The sequence below is a fragment of the Sinocyclocheilus rhinocerous genome, unplaced genomic scaffold (genome assembly GCF_001515625.1).
Source record: "Sinocyclocheilus rhinocerous isolate Xijiao unplaced genomic scaffold, SAMN03320098_v1.1 scaffold214, whole genome shotgun sequence".
Lineage (NCBI taxonomy): Eukaryota > Metazoa > Chordata > Actinopteri > Cypriniformes > Cyprinidae > Sinocyclocheilus > Sinocyclocheilus rhinocerous.
The window spans coordinates 126,701-144,596 of record NW_015657514.1 but is presented as its reverse complement, the minus strand read 5'-3'; the positions used below and the strand labels follow the sequence as shown (position 1 = coordinate 144,596).

The following is a 17,896-nucleotide window of genomic DNA, read 5'->3' as shown; positions in this document are numbered from 1 at the left end:
TTTCACGAGACTCACCGGCGCATGCGCAACGCTGACCTCATACGTCATTCGCCCGGAGTTGCTTCCGTGTACAACTGTTGGCGCAAGCTACATTAAAGTGATTTTTCTTACAAAAACGCATCGATTCACTACAGGAGGCCTTTGTTCACCCCTGTGAATGGATGGATGCGCTTTATTTCACTTCTTTTGGACTGAAGCAATGCAACACCCGCTGACTGCCATTAAACAGCTTGAAAGATCAAAGACAATTTTTAATATAATTCCGACTGGATTCGTCTGAAAGAAGAAAGTCATATACACCTAGGATGCCTCGAGGGTGAGTAATTTATGGGCTAATTTTCATTTTTGGGTGAACTAACCCTTTAAACACCAAATCAACATATTAGAATGACAGAAAGACTAGAGTAAATAAATGCTGAAAATTTAGCTTTGCATCACAGAAATAAATTACATTTTAAAATATATTCAAACAGAAATTTCGATATAACTTTTAAACTACATTTTTTAAACTAAACTACTTAATTTAACATTAAGTAAAAAAAAAATAGCCCATTAGTTAATGGAAAACGAACGTTTGTAATGAATAATTAAAGAATAATGGTATATTTATGAATTAACCTTAATTCATAAATACTGTAAAATAAATAATAAAAATGGTGTTTGTTAGTCCACGAAACCTAACACATGAACTACCGCAGTAGCACTTTACTGTCCTGTTCTGCTTTACATATGAGCTTACTACAGTACTAATAAATGGGAAATAACTAGGAACTAAACCTGAAACTAACCTTAACTCCTCATGTTAAGTTCATTTAGTTACCTTATATTACTCAGTACTTTCTTGGGTAAGTACACTGTAATTACACAGTAATTAAATTACACAGTACACAAACTGTAAAATAAAGTGCAACCCCTAAATAAATTACTTTAATAATTAATCAATTATTTATTTTAATAACATTATATAATTTATAATTGTACCAACAAGAAAAACAAGTCTACCAAGCAGTTTTAAATATATAAAAGAGATGGGAATTGTTTGTCGTTTTGGTTAAAAGCATCTGTCAAAAGTAACTGAATGTAACCAGTCAGTATTTTCTAAACCCAAAAGTCGAAAAACTTAAACAGTAGAACACAACTAAATAAACAACAAAAAAACTGGTCAGGATGTATAGAGGTTTTCAAGAGGGCATCTACATGATACATGAGCCAGTCGGATGTTGTGTGACGAAGAGCTCTCTCTATTAATGCATGTTCCAGAGTGAAACAAGATGGAAAGATATATTTCATGAGCCTGAATTAAGCCTCCTTCTCCCTCTCAGATCTGCCTTTTAATGGGCTCATGGGAATCCATATGTTGGTTGACTTAAGTGCTTTCCAGAGCCAAAACTCCCTGTTTCACCTCCTCTCCATACACACATACACAAGGGCCTCTGTGGGTTGCCAGGCTCCAGCATGCTCCTCTCAATGTGAGGCTTCTCTCAAAGTGGGGGCGGGAGACTAGACGAGCACAGTCACCATGTACTCCGACTTCCACATTCAAGTGTTCTTGTTCCTGCAGTTTCCTCAATAAGTAACCAGGTGTGCACTCATGTGTCTGTGTGGTTACGCTGGCAGGCATATGTGCGGAATGATTGCAGATAAGCGTGCAAAGCAGGGGTGCACCGCACTGCCTCGTGCTCCTGCGAGCTAAGCTCTCGTACCGGGAGTCATGTGATCATATCACATTGCTACACGGGGAGATCCTCGCTGAAATAGAGCGGGAGAGGGAGGAGTAGACATCAGAGATGTCGATAGACGAGGGAGCCAGCTGCTGGGTATTACGCAACAACGCACACTAACAAGTGTGCCCTCTATACCCTCATTTCATTGTCTCTGGACGCTTTCTCTCAGTGTTGTGATATAAATATAAATGTCCCTCGGCTCCGAAGTTGATCATGCGAAATGCTTCCGCTGCATAAAAATGAACATTGATATGGTGGCAAACAAACTAACTGCAGTGTAGTTTCCTCTTACCTATTCTCTTCTGGTCTGAGATGTCGGCCTCTGGCTCAAGGAAGGGTTTGAGTTCATCGTCCTCAAAGCCAGCATTGATCCAGCGTTCTTTCATGATTTGCTGAAGGAGAAAAAAAAATAATCATATCCAGCCTGAGACTCAATGCAATGGCAGATAGAAATGTATTTTTTTTCAGCCTTTGGTATTCAGTATATCTAGATATGCATATATATGCTCTCAGAGTAATTTTTATCAGAGGAATGATCATTACGATAAAAAAAAAAAAAAACGATAAAAGATTAAAAATAAATAAATAAATAAATAAATAAACCCTAACTGAACACACAGAATAATATTTTATTATTTTCATTTACACTACCATTGGAATCTGTTCAATGTTTTTGAAAGAAGTCTTTTATATGCACCAAGGCTGCATTTATTTAATCAAAATTATAGTAATATTGTGAAATATTATTATGATTTATATTTTAAAATTACATTTATTCCTGTGATGACAAAGCTATTTATATAGCTATATTTATCTCATTATATACAGGTGCATCTCAATAAATTAGAATGTCGTGGAAAATAAATGTGAGCCAGAATCATCACAATTAAAAGAACCAAAGACTTAAACTACTTCAGTCTGTGTGCATTGAATTTATTTAATACACGAGTTTCACAATTTGAGTTGAATTACTGAAATAAATGAACTTTTCCACAACATTCTAATTTATTGAGATGCACCTGTATGTCTTTACTGTCACTTTTGAACAATTAAATATGTCCATGCTGAATAAAAGTATTAATTAAAACAAAAAAAAAACAAAACAAAACAAAACAAAACATAAAAAAAATAAAAAATAAATAAACTACTGACCCCAAACTTTAGAATGGTAGTGTACATGAAGAGTTTATTTGCAAAAACAGGTAACTCTGTTTTTTTAAAATGTTCAAAAATCATGTTTTTATTATGTTATCATGTTTTTATTGTGTTTTATTGTGTTTGTTAGCTGTATTTTTTAGTTATTTTTTTACCTAATCAAAATAACCCAACTGCAGTTTGATTGAGCTCAATTGGAATTGGAGTTACCGGTTTTTGCAAATAAACTCTTCATATATTTGCTCTAAAATTGCTTTAAAAGGTAAAGGAGAAAAAAGGAAAAAAACCCTGAAGCCTATTATTTTATAAATGTTTAAAGGATAAAGTAAAATACAGTAAATCTGTACCTTAAAAGATTAAATTCGATAAATGAACAAGAATATTTCATAATTCTCACTTATATGGCACCAATATAACTTTCATATAACAACATACTTTCACTGAAATAAGTAATACATGAAAAACACCACATTTTCACTGAATATTTCTGAGCAATGACAGCTTAATTTTATATTGGTATAAATATATAAATACTGAATTTATCACTCAGCTTGGTTTTCAGTACAAAACAAGTGTTATGAAAAACACTATTAAAAGATTTTAAAAAAAAAAGGCAACCAGAAAAGAGGTACGATAGATGGATAGAGACAGAGACTAACTTCTAACGTTCCCCTTTTGGTTGGGTTCAAGACCAGGAATCTCTTGAGAAGATTCTCACAATCCGTGGACATGTAAAAAGGGATCCTATATTTACCACGTAACACACGTTCACGCAGTTCCTGTGGAAAACACACAGCGGTAAGTATACAGTGACGCACACAAACACATATAAACACTGATAAAGGGAAGTAAAACCTTGAGATTCTGTCCATCGAAGGGCAGGGAGCCGCTGACCAGCGTATAGAGTATGACGCCCAAACTCCACACGTCCACCTCCGGCCCGTCGTACTTCTTACCCTGAAAGAGCTCGGGGGCAGCGTAAGGGGGGCTGCCGCAGAACGTGTCCAGCTTATTTCCCACCTTGAACTCGTTACTGAAGCCAAAGTCAGCTATCTTAATGTTCATATCAGCATCTAGCAGCAGGTTTTCAGCCTGTGGAAACACACAGATCACTTTTAGCTTCTGTTCATCTTGTTTGCATCTTCTTACACATATGCACTTTAATACAGTCATATATGCCATATCAGTTTTTGCAAAAAAAAAAGAAAACAAAACTATAACTTCTTACCTTCAAATCTCGGTGAACAATGCGTTTTTGGTGACAATACTGCACAGCTGACACAATCTGTACAAAAAATAAATCTATTCAATCAGTTGTTTTACCTTTTAAAGGTATTTTAACTAATAACTTTATTAAAACATTGTTTTGATAAACGAGGCAAAACATTAAAATTACAATCTTGCAGAAGGATCCTCAAATGTCAAAGAGGCATTTGAGGCTTTGTTATCTATTTATTTTTCTTTAAATGTGCAAAGACAACCTAAAGTGATTTGTGGGTTGATTTTGAACATAACTTTTTTTTTATTATAAAGTCCATTTCAAAAGTTTGGGGTCAGTAAGAATTTTTAAAGATAAAATGAATACATTTATTCAGCGAGCATGTATTAAACTGATTAAAATTGACAGTAAAGAATTTATAATAAAGATTTCTATATCAAATGCTTTAACTTCTTTAACTTTCTATTAATCAAAGAATCTTAAAAAAAAACATTAGAATGATTTCTGAAGGATCATGTGATACTGAAGACTGGATTAATGATGCTAAAAATTCAGATTTGCATGACAGGAATAAATTACATTTGAAAATATATTCTAACAGAATAGTTATTTTAAATTGTAAAAATATTTTACAGTATTAATGTTTTTATTGTACTTTTGATCAAATAAATGCAGCCTTGGTGAGCATAAGAGACTTATTTCAAACAGATTAAAACTGTGCACTAATAAAAAAAAAATGTTCTAGGCCACTACCACCGATGCTAGCAGCACAGAAACACATCTCACTTACACATAAACCTAAACATAACTTTTGTACTGGCAAAACTGTAAGTTCCTTAGATATTGATCACTTAATACTAAAAAAATCAAAGTGGAAAATGTATTGTTGCTTGCATCTAATCAGACGTAGTGACACATTGATATTACTAAATAAAGTTCAGGAAAAGGGCATTGGTCCAGGCCAAGCTTGTCATGGGTTGTCGACTCGCATTAATAGCATTTCCAAAAATTCAGTGGTTAGCATTGATTGGCTCTTCTGTTTCACAGAACTGGCCAGACTCAACCCTGCTGATAATGACTCACCGCTCCATCCCCAGTTAAATTATGATGTAACAAACACGCTCTGAGTGCAGATAATATGGCACAGCTGAGCGCAACATTACTTTTACTGCATTCCTACTTAATGCCAGTGTCTTCAGTCTCTCCACATTCTAGTACAGTGACATTATTGAGTAACCTAACACAACTAACATGTGTTAAAGGGCTCTTTAATAACAGTCAAGACATGTGGGTTTAGTGGGCTGGGGTCATTAATGGACACAACGAGGCTGATGGAACTCATTTAAACTCACACGGAGTAGAAAACCAATCACAGTGCGTGTCTAACATGTTGAAAGAAAACAGTAAGAGAACTGCACCTGTCTAAATTTAGCTCTGGCCTCTTTCTCTTTCATCCTCCCATGAGCCACTAGATAGTCAAACACCTCACCTGCAGGAAACAGAGAGCACAGGGGTCAGAAATAAACACTCAGGAAAGACAAGGATGCAAAATGAAACACTCTCACACACACACTTACCTCCGCTGGCATATTCCATCACAAGAAACAGTGTCTTCTCAGTCTCTATCACCTCAAACAGTTTGACTATAAAGAGAGAGACAGGCAATTATAGAGGAGAACAGAGAAATAATAAACAAAGATTAAAAGGAAAGGAGGCAAAAAGGTTTCTTTAATATCAAATCAGGAGGACTGTCTAATGCGAATTAAATGCTAATTCTAAAGTATTGGTGTTTAAAGAAAATTTTTTTTTATATGCAAACATATGCTATAAAATACATATATTTTTATATACACAATATTATAAACAGACTTAAACAGATATTTTTTTAATATACATAGTCAGGTTTGATTATTAAAAACGGCACAAATTAATAAATACATTAATACTGTATTTATGCTATATATATACACACACACACACATACATAAATATAAATAAAGCATTACGATTTGAATAGTGTTGTTAATGTTATCTAAACTAAACTAAAGGTAAACTGTTACTACTACTATAAACTAGACTTAACTAGATATTAAATCTCTTTTGTTAATTAAAATAAAACTGAAATAAAATACAAATATTAGATTAAAAATTAATTTGAAAATGCTGCCTAGGCAAATAAATTAAATCAAATAGGTTTAAGCTGAAGTACTTCAATTACTAAAACTGAAAATATCAATTTAAGCTAAACAGACATATATAAAAACATATATAAGACAACCAGATAAATTACTAAAAACACTGATCTAAATAACAAGGCATATGAATATGCCAATTATTCAATACCATGATATTATCAACTGTTACCATCCCTTTTGTAAGAGAGGTTTCATCGCCCACCTCGCTCTCATGAGCTTCATTTTTCCATCTCTTTGGAAATCATTTCTTATTTATAAATCCCCCTCTGTACATTTAAAAGCATGTTCTACATCTTCCCATTTTGTTGAACGTCTGTCTGTCGTGAAACACCATGCAGCTCTCTCTCTCTCATGCTGTACCACCGACAGTGTGTCTAAATATAGGCTAGTGATACATAAAGCCCCTCTGAGTGAAGACATGACGACGTGTCTGCCTCTGATCATCATTATTCTGTTTGCAAACAGGAACTGACAACAAATGTGGGAGAATCAATTAAACTAAATTAGAAGAACATTATCTAAGCCACTACTTATGGGCTGTTGTACCGATTCAAAAAGGGAGAAATGGAAACAAGTATCACTGTTATTTTGGTTATTTCTATATTATTATAGTTAATAATACATCGAATTAGTTTATTTAAATTTTTTCAGTTTTCATTTTTAAATTTTAGTCATTCGGTTATATGTTTATCATCTCTATTAATTTTATTTCAAGTTTTGATTCATTTTTATTTGAGATTTAGTCATTTTAGTATTTTAACAAACAGTTTTTATTTGCTAAATGCAACATTTCTCATTTTCATTTAAGTTTTTCATCTAATATTTGATTTTATTTTAGTTTTAATTCATTCAATTAACAACAACGTTTTTAATTAGTTTTAGTTAACAACCTTTTTATTTATTTCAGTTTATTTCAGTTTTAATTCAATTAACAAAAATGTTTCTAGTTATAGTTTTAGTTAACAACCGTTTTATTTATTTTAGTTTATTTCAGTTTTAATTCAATTAACGAAAATGTTTCTAGTTATAGTTTTAGTTAACAACCATTTTATTTATTTTAGTTTATTTCAGTTTTAATTCAATTAATGAAAATATTAGTAGTTATAGGTTTAGATAAAAACACTGGTGTGTGTGTGTGTGTGTGCGCGCATATAAACATGCTTACCAATATTTGGGTGGTTTAAATTCTTCATAATTGTGACTTCTCTGGAAAGCTGTTGAAGAGAAGATCATAACTAAATGTACTCAACATGTCACAACGAATTGTTAAACAAAAGCTTTGCACCATCTTTCAGCATTAACATGAAACAGGAAGCTAAATACAGCTGGACTGTGTCATTGTCATAGCGAACAGAGTGTTTCCTTTTCAGTGGAAACTAGCGTTAAGTGCTATTCATTATTGATCTCTAAAAAATAAAAAAAAAAGGCTGAATACTCCCCTCTCAATGGAATGGAAGAGTCATGCATCTTTAATAGCGCTATAGTAGGCAGACTGTGTTCCTGAGCTGTTAGCACGTCCTGCTCTCACAATTGTAGCTTCGGAGAGGGTGCGAGAGACGCGGTGCGATTTTGGACCACAGGGAAACACTTTCAGTACATCATAAGCCCAATCCAATTCTCACCACACTACATTCTGTGAGTTATACCCACTCATAAACGTTTTTTCCCTCAACTATGAAACACTGAGGCCACTGCACAACTCATATACTGTATTAGAACAACATGTACATTTAGATACAAACTCAGATATCACCATACCTCCCCAGCTGATTAATCACTGAACATTAAGACAATTGTTTTGTATTACAAGTTTAAATATGCAAAAGAGGCATTATTAATGAAATATGCACAAACATGCATATATTTCCAGAACAGAAACCTGAATATTGGATGAAGTCAGGTTTGAAATTCTTGTTTGAATATCTGTTTACCACTTTATAAATCAGAAAACACGGTCAACAGACAAAAAAAAAAAGTTTTTAGGAATAAAATGATATATAAATTAGGCAAATTATATATGAACTATGGAAGCATATGGGTATCAAAATTTGCAAAATGGCAATGCATTTCTTTATATAAATTTTCATTTTCCCATACATATGTGCAACATTTAGTGCAAAATGAAAATGAAAATTCAATTATATAATTTACATTTACCATTACCTACACTAGTTTTAATATGTAAATTAAAAATATTTTAACACTTTATAAGTTGCAAAATTAAAATGAAAATGTATTACCCAAATTGATTACATGTTTAACATGTCCAAGCAAAAGCTGCTTACGGGTAGGACACTTGGGATTGCATTTTCATCGTGATACCGCGTGATAATTGTAGCAAACTGCAGTGTGAATTTCAAAATGCATTCTGAGCCAAAGGCGCAGCAAAAGGGTAGCAAAAATGGTGATTTAAATGTCTTTTATTTTTCTTAAATGCATTGACACTTACACTCAAGACATTTCAATTGCATTTTCATTAAATACCCTGCGAATCAGTGTAGACTAGTGCTGTGTTCAAAATATCGATACGACGATGTATCGTCACAGCTGGCCCTGTATCGATATTCTGGCACGTGTGCAGCAGTGGACCACGCTTAATTTGTTTAAAATTTTACAACGTTTAAAATTGAGTAGAAAAGTGCGAGGTTTCTAAAAAAGAATGAATAGAGCATATATAGGCTACAACAAGGTTTAATCTGGCCGCAGAGGAACACAACTGGGTTGCCTGATATAAAGAGACGTAAACCCCAAAACAGAACTTTACACTTGCGCAATACGGAAATGTCAATATTCACCATTAACCAAACGCTTTTCACCTGCCTCAACATTTCTCACTGTTTACACTACGATTGATGCACATAAGCAAACAGACAGTGCAATTCTACACTTAGGCCTATTTACTTGCCACCTTACACCGTGGCTACACCGGACGTGACAGTTGTCGTGCCGCATCGCATCCAGTTTAGACAGCATCGCTGATTATAATGGGTTCAATACTGTCGTTTGTTGCACCATTCGCATCCGGTGTAGACACAGTGTTGCCTTCCTCTCTTCTAACCCATAATAGAGCACACGTCCCATGGCACTAGTGATCGACCGATATTGACATTTTATAACCGATACCGCGATATCCGATTATGGTAAAATGCTTAAATATCGGGAAAAATATCGGTAAATCGATATATCGGTCGATCTCTACATGGCACCCAAGCATCGCGCATGCCTTAAGATCTCTTGGTCTGTTTACACTCCGGTTGATGCCCGTGACCAAACAGAAAACGCTGCTACTCATGCCTGCCACAGATGACACTTCACCAGTCAGATCTAGACGCAGCTGTCACAGAACATGCCACAGACAAAGTGAGATAACTTAATATTAAAAATCATGGGCATCAATTGCGGTGTCCGGTGGCTGTAAACAGTGAGAGCTCTTGTGGCAGGCGTGTGACGTTTAGGTGCCACAGAACATGCGCTATATTACGGATTAAAAGAGAGGAACAAAATATAATGTAAGGTGGTAAATAAGTGTAACGTTAGAATTGCACTATTTGCTTACGTGCATCACTCGGCATGCAGACAGTGAGATGTGCGACGCACCTGCAACACTTAGGCACTCAGGTACACGCGATCCATTATAGGAGAAGAATAAAGTATGGTGGCAAATAGGTAAAAGTGTAGAATTGCACTGTCTGTTTGCTTATGTGCATCAATCGGAGTGTAAACAGTGAGAAATGTTGAGGCAGGTGAAAAGCGTTTGGTGAATATTGACCTATTGTGCGTCCTGTTGCCGAGCCCTGCCTTGATGTAATGATTGACAGGCTGGGGGCGTGATCAGCTCGGAATGCATTTTCAAATCCACATTAACTTAAACTACATTATTAAACTACAAATCACCATTTTTGCTACCCTTTTGCTGCACCTTTGGCTCAGAATGCATTTTGAAATTCACACTGCAGTTTGCTACAATTATCACGCACGCGGTATCACGATGAAAATGCAATCCCAAGTGTCATACCCGTAAGTCTAAATGCATTTAGGAAAAAATGGCATTTAAATGATAATTTTGCTATAGTTTTTGCTTGGACATGTTAAACATATCTAATCAATTTGGGTAATGCAATTTTATTTTAATTTCGCAACTTATAAAGCGTTAAAATATGTTTTCAAATTTACATATTAAAACTAGTGTAGGAAATGGCAAATGTAAATTATATAATTGAATTTTCATTTTCATTTTGCACTAAATATTGCACATATGTATGGGAAATTGTAAATTTAAATACATTGCCATTTTACATATTGCATCGTCATTTTGCATATTACATTTCAAAATGAATTTTGCTACCCATATGCTTCCATAATGAACAGGCCCCTCTGTAAAAAGATTTATGATAAGAAAAGTAAAGATAATGGTCAAAGAGAAAGAAAGGAGGGAAAAAGTTTCCAAGATGCAAATCAATGGTGATTTGTCTCTGTACTATCAGCCTAAAAGGTTGGTGAAGCAGAGAGGTCTGGGAAAGGCCAGATAAGACTCTGTGTCTATTGATTTATAACACATGACTCAAACGATGCCATTCTGTTCTCACTCTGGAGTTTGTTATTAGACAGTGGCACTGTCAAAATGTCTGAATCCATCAAAGACACTCAGATCTGTTGTTAAGCAAAAGATTAATGCTTTCATAAAATGTTTAAGATAAAAGAATTATCAAACGGAAAATAAAAAAAGGACAATGTCTTAAAAAACACACATAACGGGGGTCCAAAAATTCTTAATTTAACATGATAGCCTTGCTTTAACATTTTTTTATTCCAGTTTCAAATGAATACCAATTAATTTCTGATTTATATTTTCAAATAATTGTCTGTTTTTCTAAAGATTTTCCTCTGTTTCTCTCAGCTCTCACACTCTCTCTCCCTTTGGCGCACCATCTTAACGCCTCTGTGATGACTAAAAAACACCAGTCCACAGCAGAACATCTCACTTCAATCGAGGGACCAGACCTAGTGTGGAGCTCAAACGCCCACGGGCAATTACACAACCTCCAACTCACAATAACACACACATGCACAATCATGAGGACACGTGTTGGAGTAACACAACCTGGAATTCCTAAAACCATTGCTGCATGCTCCACTGCTTCAACAGCAAGGAAATCAAGACATAGAATCAAACTCCTAAAACTTCAACTAAAATAAGAACTGAAACAATAATTCAAAATATTATTAACTGTAATAGTATATAAATAATTCTGTAATAATACCGTTACATATTCTCATCCAACAGCAAAACTATAAACATTGGTAATTTTAAAGTTGCCATCTGCATCTGTACAGGTGCTATTCACAGCTATCATGAGAAGAGAAACAAATCAGTGTCGTCATCTTCCTGCACATCTTGGTTCATTAGTCACATCACATTTCAGTTTAGGTTAAAAAAAAAACCTGGCAGCAAAACCAAGACCTCTTTGGTTCAATTCACTAATGTAAGCTATTGTATAAACAGGAGTCAGAACAATTTGAAAGTCACACTTTTTTAGTCAATATAGTAGCCAATTTCAAACACTGTGTGAAAGTAGCCAATGAAGTGGAGTTCATTTAAAAGAAAAAAACAAAACCTTTGAATGTAGTGTATTTTACATCAAAACATTTAATGTGAAAATAAACCATTTCATCGTTGGCACATAATGCACACCATAAAGGGTTACAAGGAAGAGAAAATGAAAGCGATGCTGATAATTAAAGCAAAAACATAGAAAGACCAAAGAGGCCTGATTGGGCCGGTCTCTCATTATTGCGGTGCATGAGTCACAGCCGTGTGTTGGCTGACGACCAGCAGGCCACAGAGAGAGGATACACTCTGAATCCCAATCAATGGTGCTGTGGAAAAACTAATGGTGGCTGCGGCGAGCAGCACCCAGCTAAAATTAGAGACTCGTCCTCTGCTTGTATATCTCTGAGCGAGCACTGATTAGCATTATCATTTGAATTCTTCTGATCATCCCATGCACACATCTCTCCCGGCCTTTCGTTTCACATTTATCACTCATATGTACACCTTCTACTCCACTTGTTCGGGCTGTCATCAGGCTGTTTCTGTCTCTGCCTGTTCTGGCCTTTATCTTCCATCTCATACCATTTTGAGGTCCCTCCAGTCTGTCACTTCACTGCCGGCCCACCCAAATGTCCATCTGTCCTTCCCCCTCATATCCTCTTCCTCCTCCTCTTTCCACCTTGGCTGTTGTGAAGACTGATTGTGATCCAAACTGTTCACCATAACAGTGTCATAACCAGACGCAACGCTACAGAGTGACAAGCAATACAGGTTTGTGTAAATCTGAGTTTTTGTTCTAATCATCCACAACCGTGAAAAGCATGGGACATAATGCGGATTGGTTTTTATTTCTGTGTCATCGCAACAGGTAATGGTAAATAAAAGGTATTTATAGTTTTTTTTTACCTCTGATGCACTGCAATGTCTGAACTGTCCTGAGCGCATACTCGACAGCCGGTGCGTGACACGTCTTCTTCTTCTTGCTTTACGGCGGATCACAGACTTATAAGCTATCAAAGCCGTGATTCCCATTCACTTCCATTATAAGACTGACAGACTGCAACGGTTTGAGTTAAAAATCTTCGTTTGTGTTCTACTGAAGAAACAAAGTCACCTACATCTTGGATGCCCTGGGGGTAAGCAGATAAACATCAAATTTTCTTTTTTGGGTGAACTATCCCTTTAACCACTGCTCAGCAAATTTTCATGGGCAAAATCCAGTCATTTCAATAGGAACCCAAACGATCGGGAATTTCACGTAATGCTGAAAGACTTCTCAATACAGATTTTGCCTCGGTTTCAGCTGGACACGTGAATTCATCGCAATGACCAATGGCTTTGAACGTGACTTCTGTGTGAGCTGTGATTCATATATCATTACACTTCACACAACAGACAATTGAGCTTTTCTGATCACAAAATTTCAATAATGTGATCAAAACCTTATATGTTGACATTAGAAACAGGAAACATTTCCTGTTCCTTAATGACTACTACTAATAATAATTTCCTTAGTACATTAATGCCGAGCACACACTGCACGATTTTAGCCCCAATTTTCACTCGCCGACAGGTCTTGTGAAATCACAGACAAATGCCCGAAATCAGCAAATCGGTGCAACCTACAGCCAATGAGAGAGCAAGATACAGAGCAGCAGGAAGTTCGGGGAGAAGTTATATGAAACGTATTCTTCGTAACGTTCTTCGTATTGTAAAGTCATGCAGTGCGTAACCTCCTGTCACCGATCCATCATGCAATGTGAACTACCCCAGATAGTCGTGCAGTGTGAAAACAATGGTGATCCAACGACTTCAGTAGTAAACTCGGCATTAGTATGTTCATTTTAAATATGACAATGACTTGCGATTCTGAGAGTAAGTAGACAGACACTACAAACTATTCAGTGAGTCATTAAACTGATTCAAACACATCTCATGACATTGATTCACAAGTCCTTTTGGTTTGTTAAAAGAAATGGTTTATAATAATCAGTTTATGAATCAGTCTACATTAGTCACACTGTATGATTGTTGAGTACAATCAGCAAGAACGATCCAACAGATTCACAACTTGCTAAAAAGTTTCTTTAACCGAGGAACTATAGATTTAGCAATACTTAATCTATAACAGTGTCACATCAAGCAAGTACAACTGAGATACTGTTTACCATATTTGATGTGCTCTCTGTGAGATGATCAATGTTTATGTAAAATAAAGTCTAAATTAAAGCGGTTCATCCAAGAAGACTTAGATTAAACCACTCGATTCAGATGGACTACTGTTATGATGTCTTTCTCAAGCTTTCTGAAGAACAGTGACAATTCTGGTAGCCTGGACTTTCAATGAATAGACAAATTATGAGAGAATCTTCAAAATATCATCCTTTGTGTCATCTTGTAGGTTTGGAAAAACTTGAGGGTGAGCAAATTCTAAAAATTATAATTTTTTTGGAGGACTATCCCTTTAAGAGAACAAAATGTCACGAGAGAACACATATAGAATGCAAGCTGTCCGTGCTATATTAACTGCATTACCAAATTACAGCATTTGCTCGCTCTCTCTCAATTCCCACACAGCTTTGTACACATTTAGAAATAAACCTTTCCAAACACAAGGTTGCAAATGCGCAGGTGTGGAAGGCTGTTCTCAGTGGAGAGGGGCTTGAGTGGCGGCGCTGCCTGCAGTAGGTGGGCACAGTATTGCAGCACAGCTGGTGTACTTTACTATTTGAGCTCAGAGTGAGAAGGTTACTGCTGGAGGAGCTTCTGTTTGAATAGACTTCTCACAACGATGGCTGACTGAGAACACCAGGATGTTCCATTTCTACTACACAAGATTTTGATAAATGCTCTGGATAGCACAGAAGATCAGCACTGCAGTCAGCATTCAGTTTAGAAATCTGAGCTGACTGCCAGCATTACCTATGAATCAGTATGGAACTGCACCACTGCCAAACACAAAACTAGCCAAGTAGCCAATACGCAACACAGACAAAAACAATGTCCCAAAATCATGAACAAACAGAGAACTTCTTGTAGGTAAATGACACAACACTAGCAGCACTGCGGAAGAAAACCCCTGAATCATCATGACACAGTTTTACATCAATACGTATAACATGCACATTTTAGTATTAAATGTGAACCTCACCTTTTGAAGGCTTGTTGGATTTAGTTGGGTTTTATCAATAATTTTTATTGCCACCTGAAAAAAAAACAAAAAAAACTTTGTGGAATTTTGCAAAATTTGAGGAAAACTGGCAACCTAAAATATCATTCAATTATATACACTAACATTCAAACGTTTGGGGTTGGTGAAATTTTTTAATTTACTTGATAAAAAAAAATACAATAAAAACTGCAATACTGTAAAATAATATTACAATTTTAAATAGCGGTTTCTTATTTTAAAATTTAATTTCTTTTTGTGATGGCAAAGCTGAATTTTCAGCATCATTACTCCAGTCTTCAGTGTCACATGATCCTTCAAAATCATTCGAATATACTGATTTGCTGCTTAGTTATCGTCAAATATTATTGGTGCTAAGTTAATATTAATGGTTCTTATTATTATAAACGTTGAAAACAGTTGCTGCTTAATATTTTTGTTATAACTGTAATGAACAGATCAAAAAGAACAATTTATTTGAAACTGAAATCTTTTGTAACATTATAAATGTCTTTACTGTCACTTTTGATCATTTTAATGCATCCTTGCATCTTCTTACTGGCCCCAAACTTTGGAATGATTGTGCATGTTTAAGATATCAATAATCTAACATGCATGTGTGTGTAAAAAAATAAAATCAATCATGAGATTTTTCCAAATTACATAAATGTATCACTTTTTAAATTTATCACACTGCTCAACTGAGTTTTACAAAGTGTTATAATTCCAAAAATTCCAAAAGGAAACATGAAAGCAGAAAAGCATGTTTGAGTCTGGAAAACCCCCGTGGCCCACTGTGTGTCAGGAAACACACTCATGACTCTTGACTCCTCACCTCGCTTCCTGTGAGGATATGGCGAGCCAGTTTGACCTTGGCAAAGTTGCCCTTTCCAATGGTTTTTAGAAGTCGGTAATTCCCAATAAGAGGGTGCACATCATCTAATCCCGAGCTAGAATTTCGGTTTCGACCACTCGACCTCACAGATCGAGAGGCCACCTCCCCTCGGCCATGGCCATTCGTTGTATGCTGTTAGGAATAAAAACACACATAAATTACAAAAAAACAATAACAAAAATGTATATGTTACAACGTGTTTGAAAAAGCAGTCATTATCTATGCATGGAAACTTAATTCCCCCCCAAGAAAACCAAATTATAATTTCAGTCTTGTTCATTTTATCCCAGATTTTGCCCAGTCATGTAAAGACCAGATATTGGCAACCAACACAGAGGTCCTAGACAGGGTAGAAATCACTAATATTGACTCCACCCATGCCACATCAGAGAGGTCCATTAGCACGGTCACATCCATCCTCACCCCGACAACATATATCTTTATTACTTTTTTGAAAAACGTAAAAAAATTGCCACAAGTTAACCAAAACATTAACAAGTTAGACATCAAAAGAACTTCTATATATACACGTTTAAAAAAATAAAAATCACAATTTCAAGTTAATTTCATTATGCTAATAGTTCTCAAGGTCTCTTGTGACCTTGTGAGAGGACCTTTGTGCAACATACACCAGGCAACAAATAGCACTGAGACTAACCGAATTGTCCCATTCAGAGGTCATGAGTGCAACAGGATGACGTTTAGTAAGTCGGTGAGTCTCAAGTGGTACTAACACCTCTGTATGTAAGGCAATGCTGACACTGCGCTATACAATGCTCCCACTAAATCCTGCATATTGTCCCTGACGCCCCGACTTCACTGTTATCCACAAAGCTCTGCCTAATAGATTTATAAATCCACCAACAGCCTCAGGCTTGATACAAAATGTACAAAAAGCAATAAAATGCGAAGAACAGTCATGATTAAAGGTCACTTACGCTTAGTGTTGCACGATGCTTCATATTAGATTGCGATCCTCTCATTTTTGTGTTGGCAAGCTGAATGGCATTGAACCAAACAGCCCTGTCTTTTCTGTGAGAAGAACTCATCAATACTCTCCCATCCACCAAAACCGATACTGACGAGCTGCATCACTGCTGGAGTCTTTTTGACACCCAGTGCATGTGTGTGTGTGTGTGTGTGTGTGTGTGAGAGAGAGAGAGTGAGAGTGTGTGAGAGAGGCAGAGAGATTTTGGGGCGGGTGGGGCGGAGTGGATGGGTGATTGATACCTCATTTGACTTTTTTTTCCAAAAGTGAGCAAGAACTGTGCATTCAAATATGCAGATTCTCGTAAGGCATTATACATATTAATAAATGTCAATAAATAATCCACACAGAATCACTTTCACACACTGAAGCATCTACAGATTCCTTTAACTTAATATATGTAAAGAACTTCAGTAAGCACACAATGTTCTCTTTTAATTTAACAAGAAAAAAAAGAGAGCAATTCATACAGATTTAGATAAAATTATAGAACGATAGATAGAACAATAGAAGACAGACAGAACGAACGAACGATAGATACGATATAGACTCTGCATGACAACAACAGATAGACAGATACATTTGAAAATGACAGATAGATAGCTAGACAGAACGATAGATAGATAGAACGATAAACAGAACGCCAGGAATTAATGCACGGACAAAGGAATGGACGATAGAATAGAATCGCTGATTGACAACAACAGATAGGAAGACAGATAGAAAGACTGGCAGAACGATAGAATGATAGGAAAACTGACAGAGACAGAATACAACAATAGATAGATAGATAGATAGATAGATAGATAGATATATAGATAGATAGATAGACAACAACAGATAGGCTAGGATAAAATACTGATATAATGACAAAGATGGAAAGACAGAGACTGATAGAATGTTAGAACAATAGATAGAACAATATATACATTTAAAGAGAGAGAGAGAGAAAAAGAGAGAGAGAGAGAGAGAGAGAGAGAGAGAGAGAGACAGATAGATA

The 17,896-nt window shown here is 35.7% G+C and overlaps 1 protein-coding gene across 5 annotated transcripts in view; it reads right to left on the bottom strand.

The window, feature by feature from the left end:
- LOC107721219 (MAP/microtubule affinity-regulating kinase 3-like) overlaps positions 1-17,896 on the bottom strand; it is a 31,801-nt gene that overhangs the window by 12,547 nt on the left and 1,358 nt on the right. For 3 of the 5 annotated variants that reach the window (XM_016529120.1, XM_016529119.1, XM_016529121.1), the window contains 9 exons: positions 15,849-16,040; positions 14,996-15,049; positions 7,459-7,507; positions 5,676-5,741; positions 5,517-5,587; positions 4,108-4,164; positions 3,735-3,971; positions 3,539-3,658; positions 2,017-2,116 (listed from right to left, as the gene is read on the bottom strand). In XM_016529120.1, coding sequence (XP_016384606.1) covers positions 2,017-2,116; positions 3,539-3,658; positions 3,735-3,971; positions 4,108-4,164; positions 5,517-5,587; positions 5,676-5,741; positions 7,459-7,507; positions 14,996-15,049; positions 15,849-16,040 — 946 coding nt within the window. Of the gene's footprint in view, positions 1-2,016; positions 2,117-3,538; positions 3,659-3,734; positions 3,972-4,107; positions 4,165-5,516; positions 5,588-5,675; positions 5,742-7,458; positions 7,508-14,995; positions 15,050-15,848; positions 16,041-16,846; positions 16,993-17,896 lie in introns of those variants that run through there. The other 2 variants (XM_016529117.1, XM_016529118.1) reach the window with 2 other exon arrangements.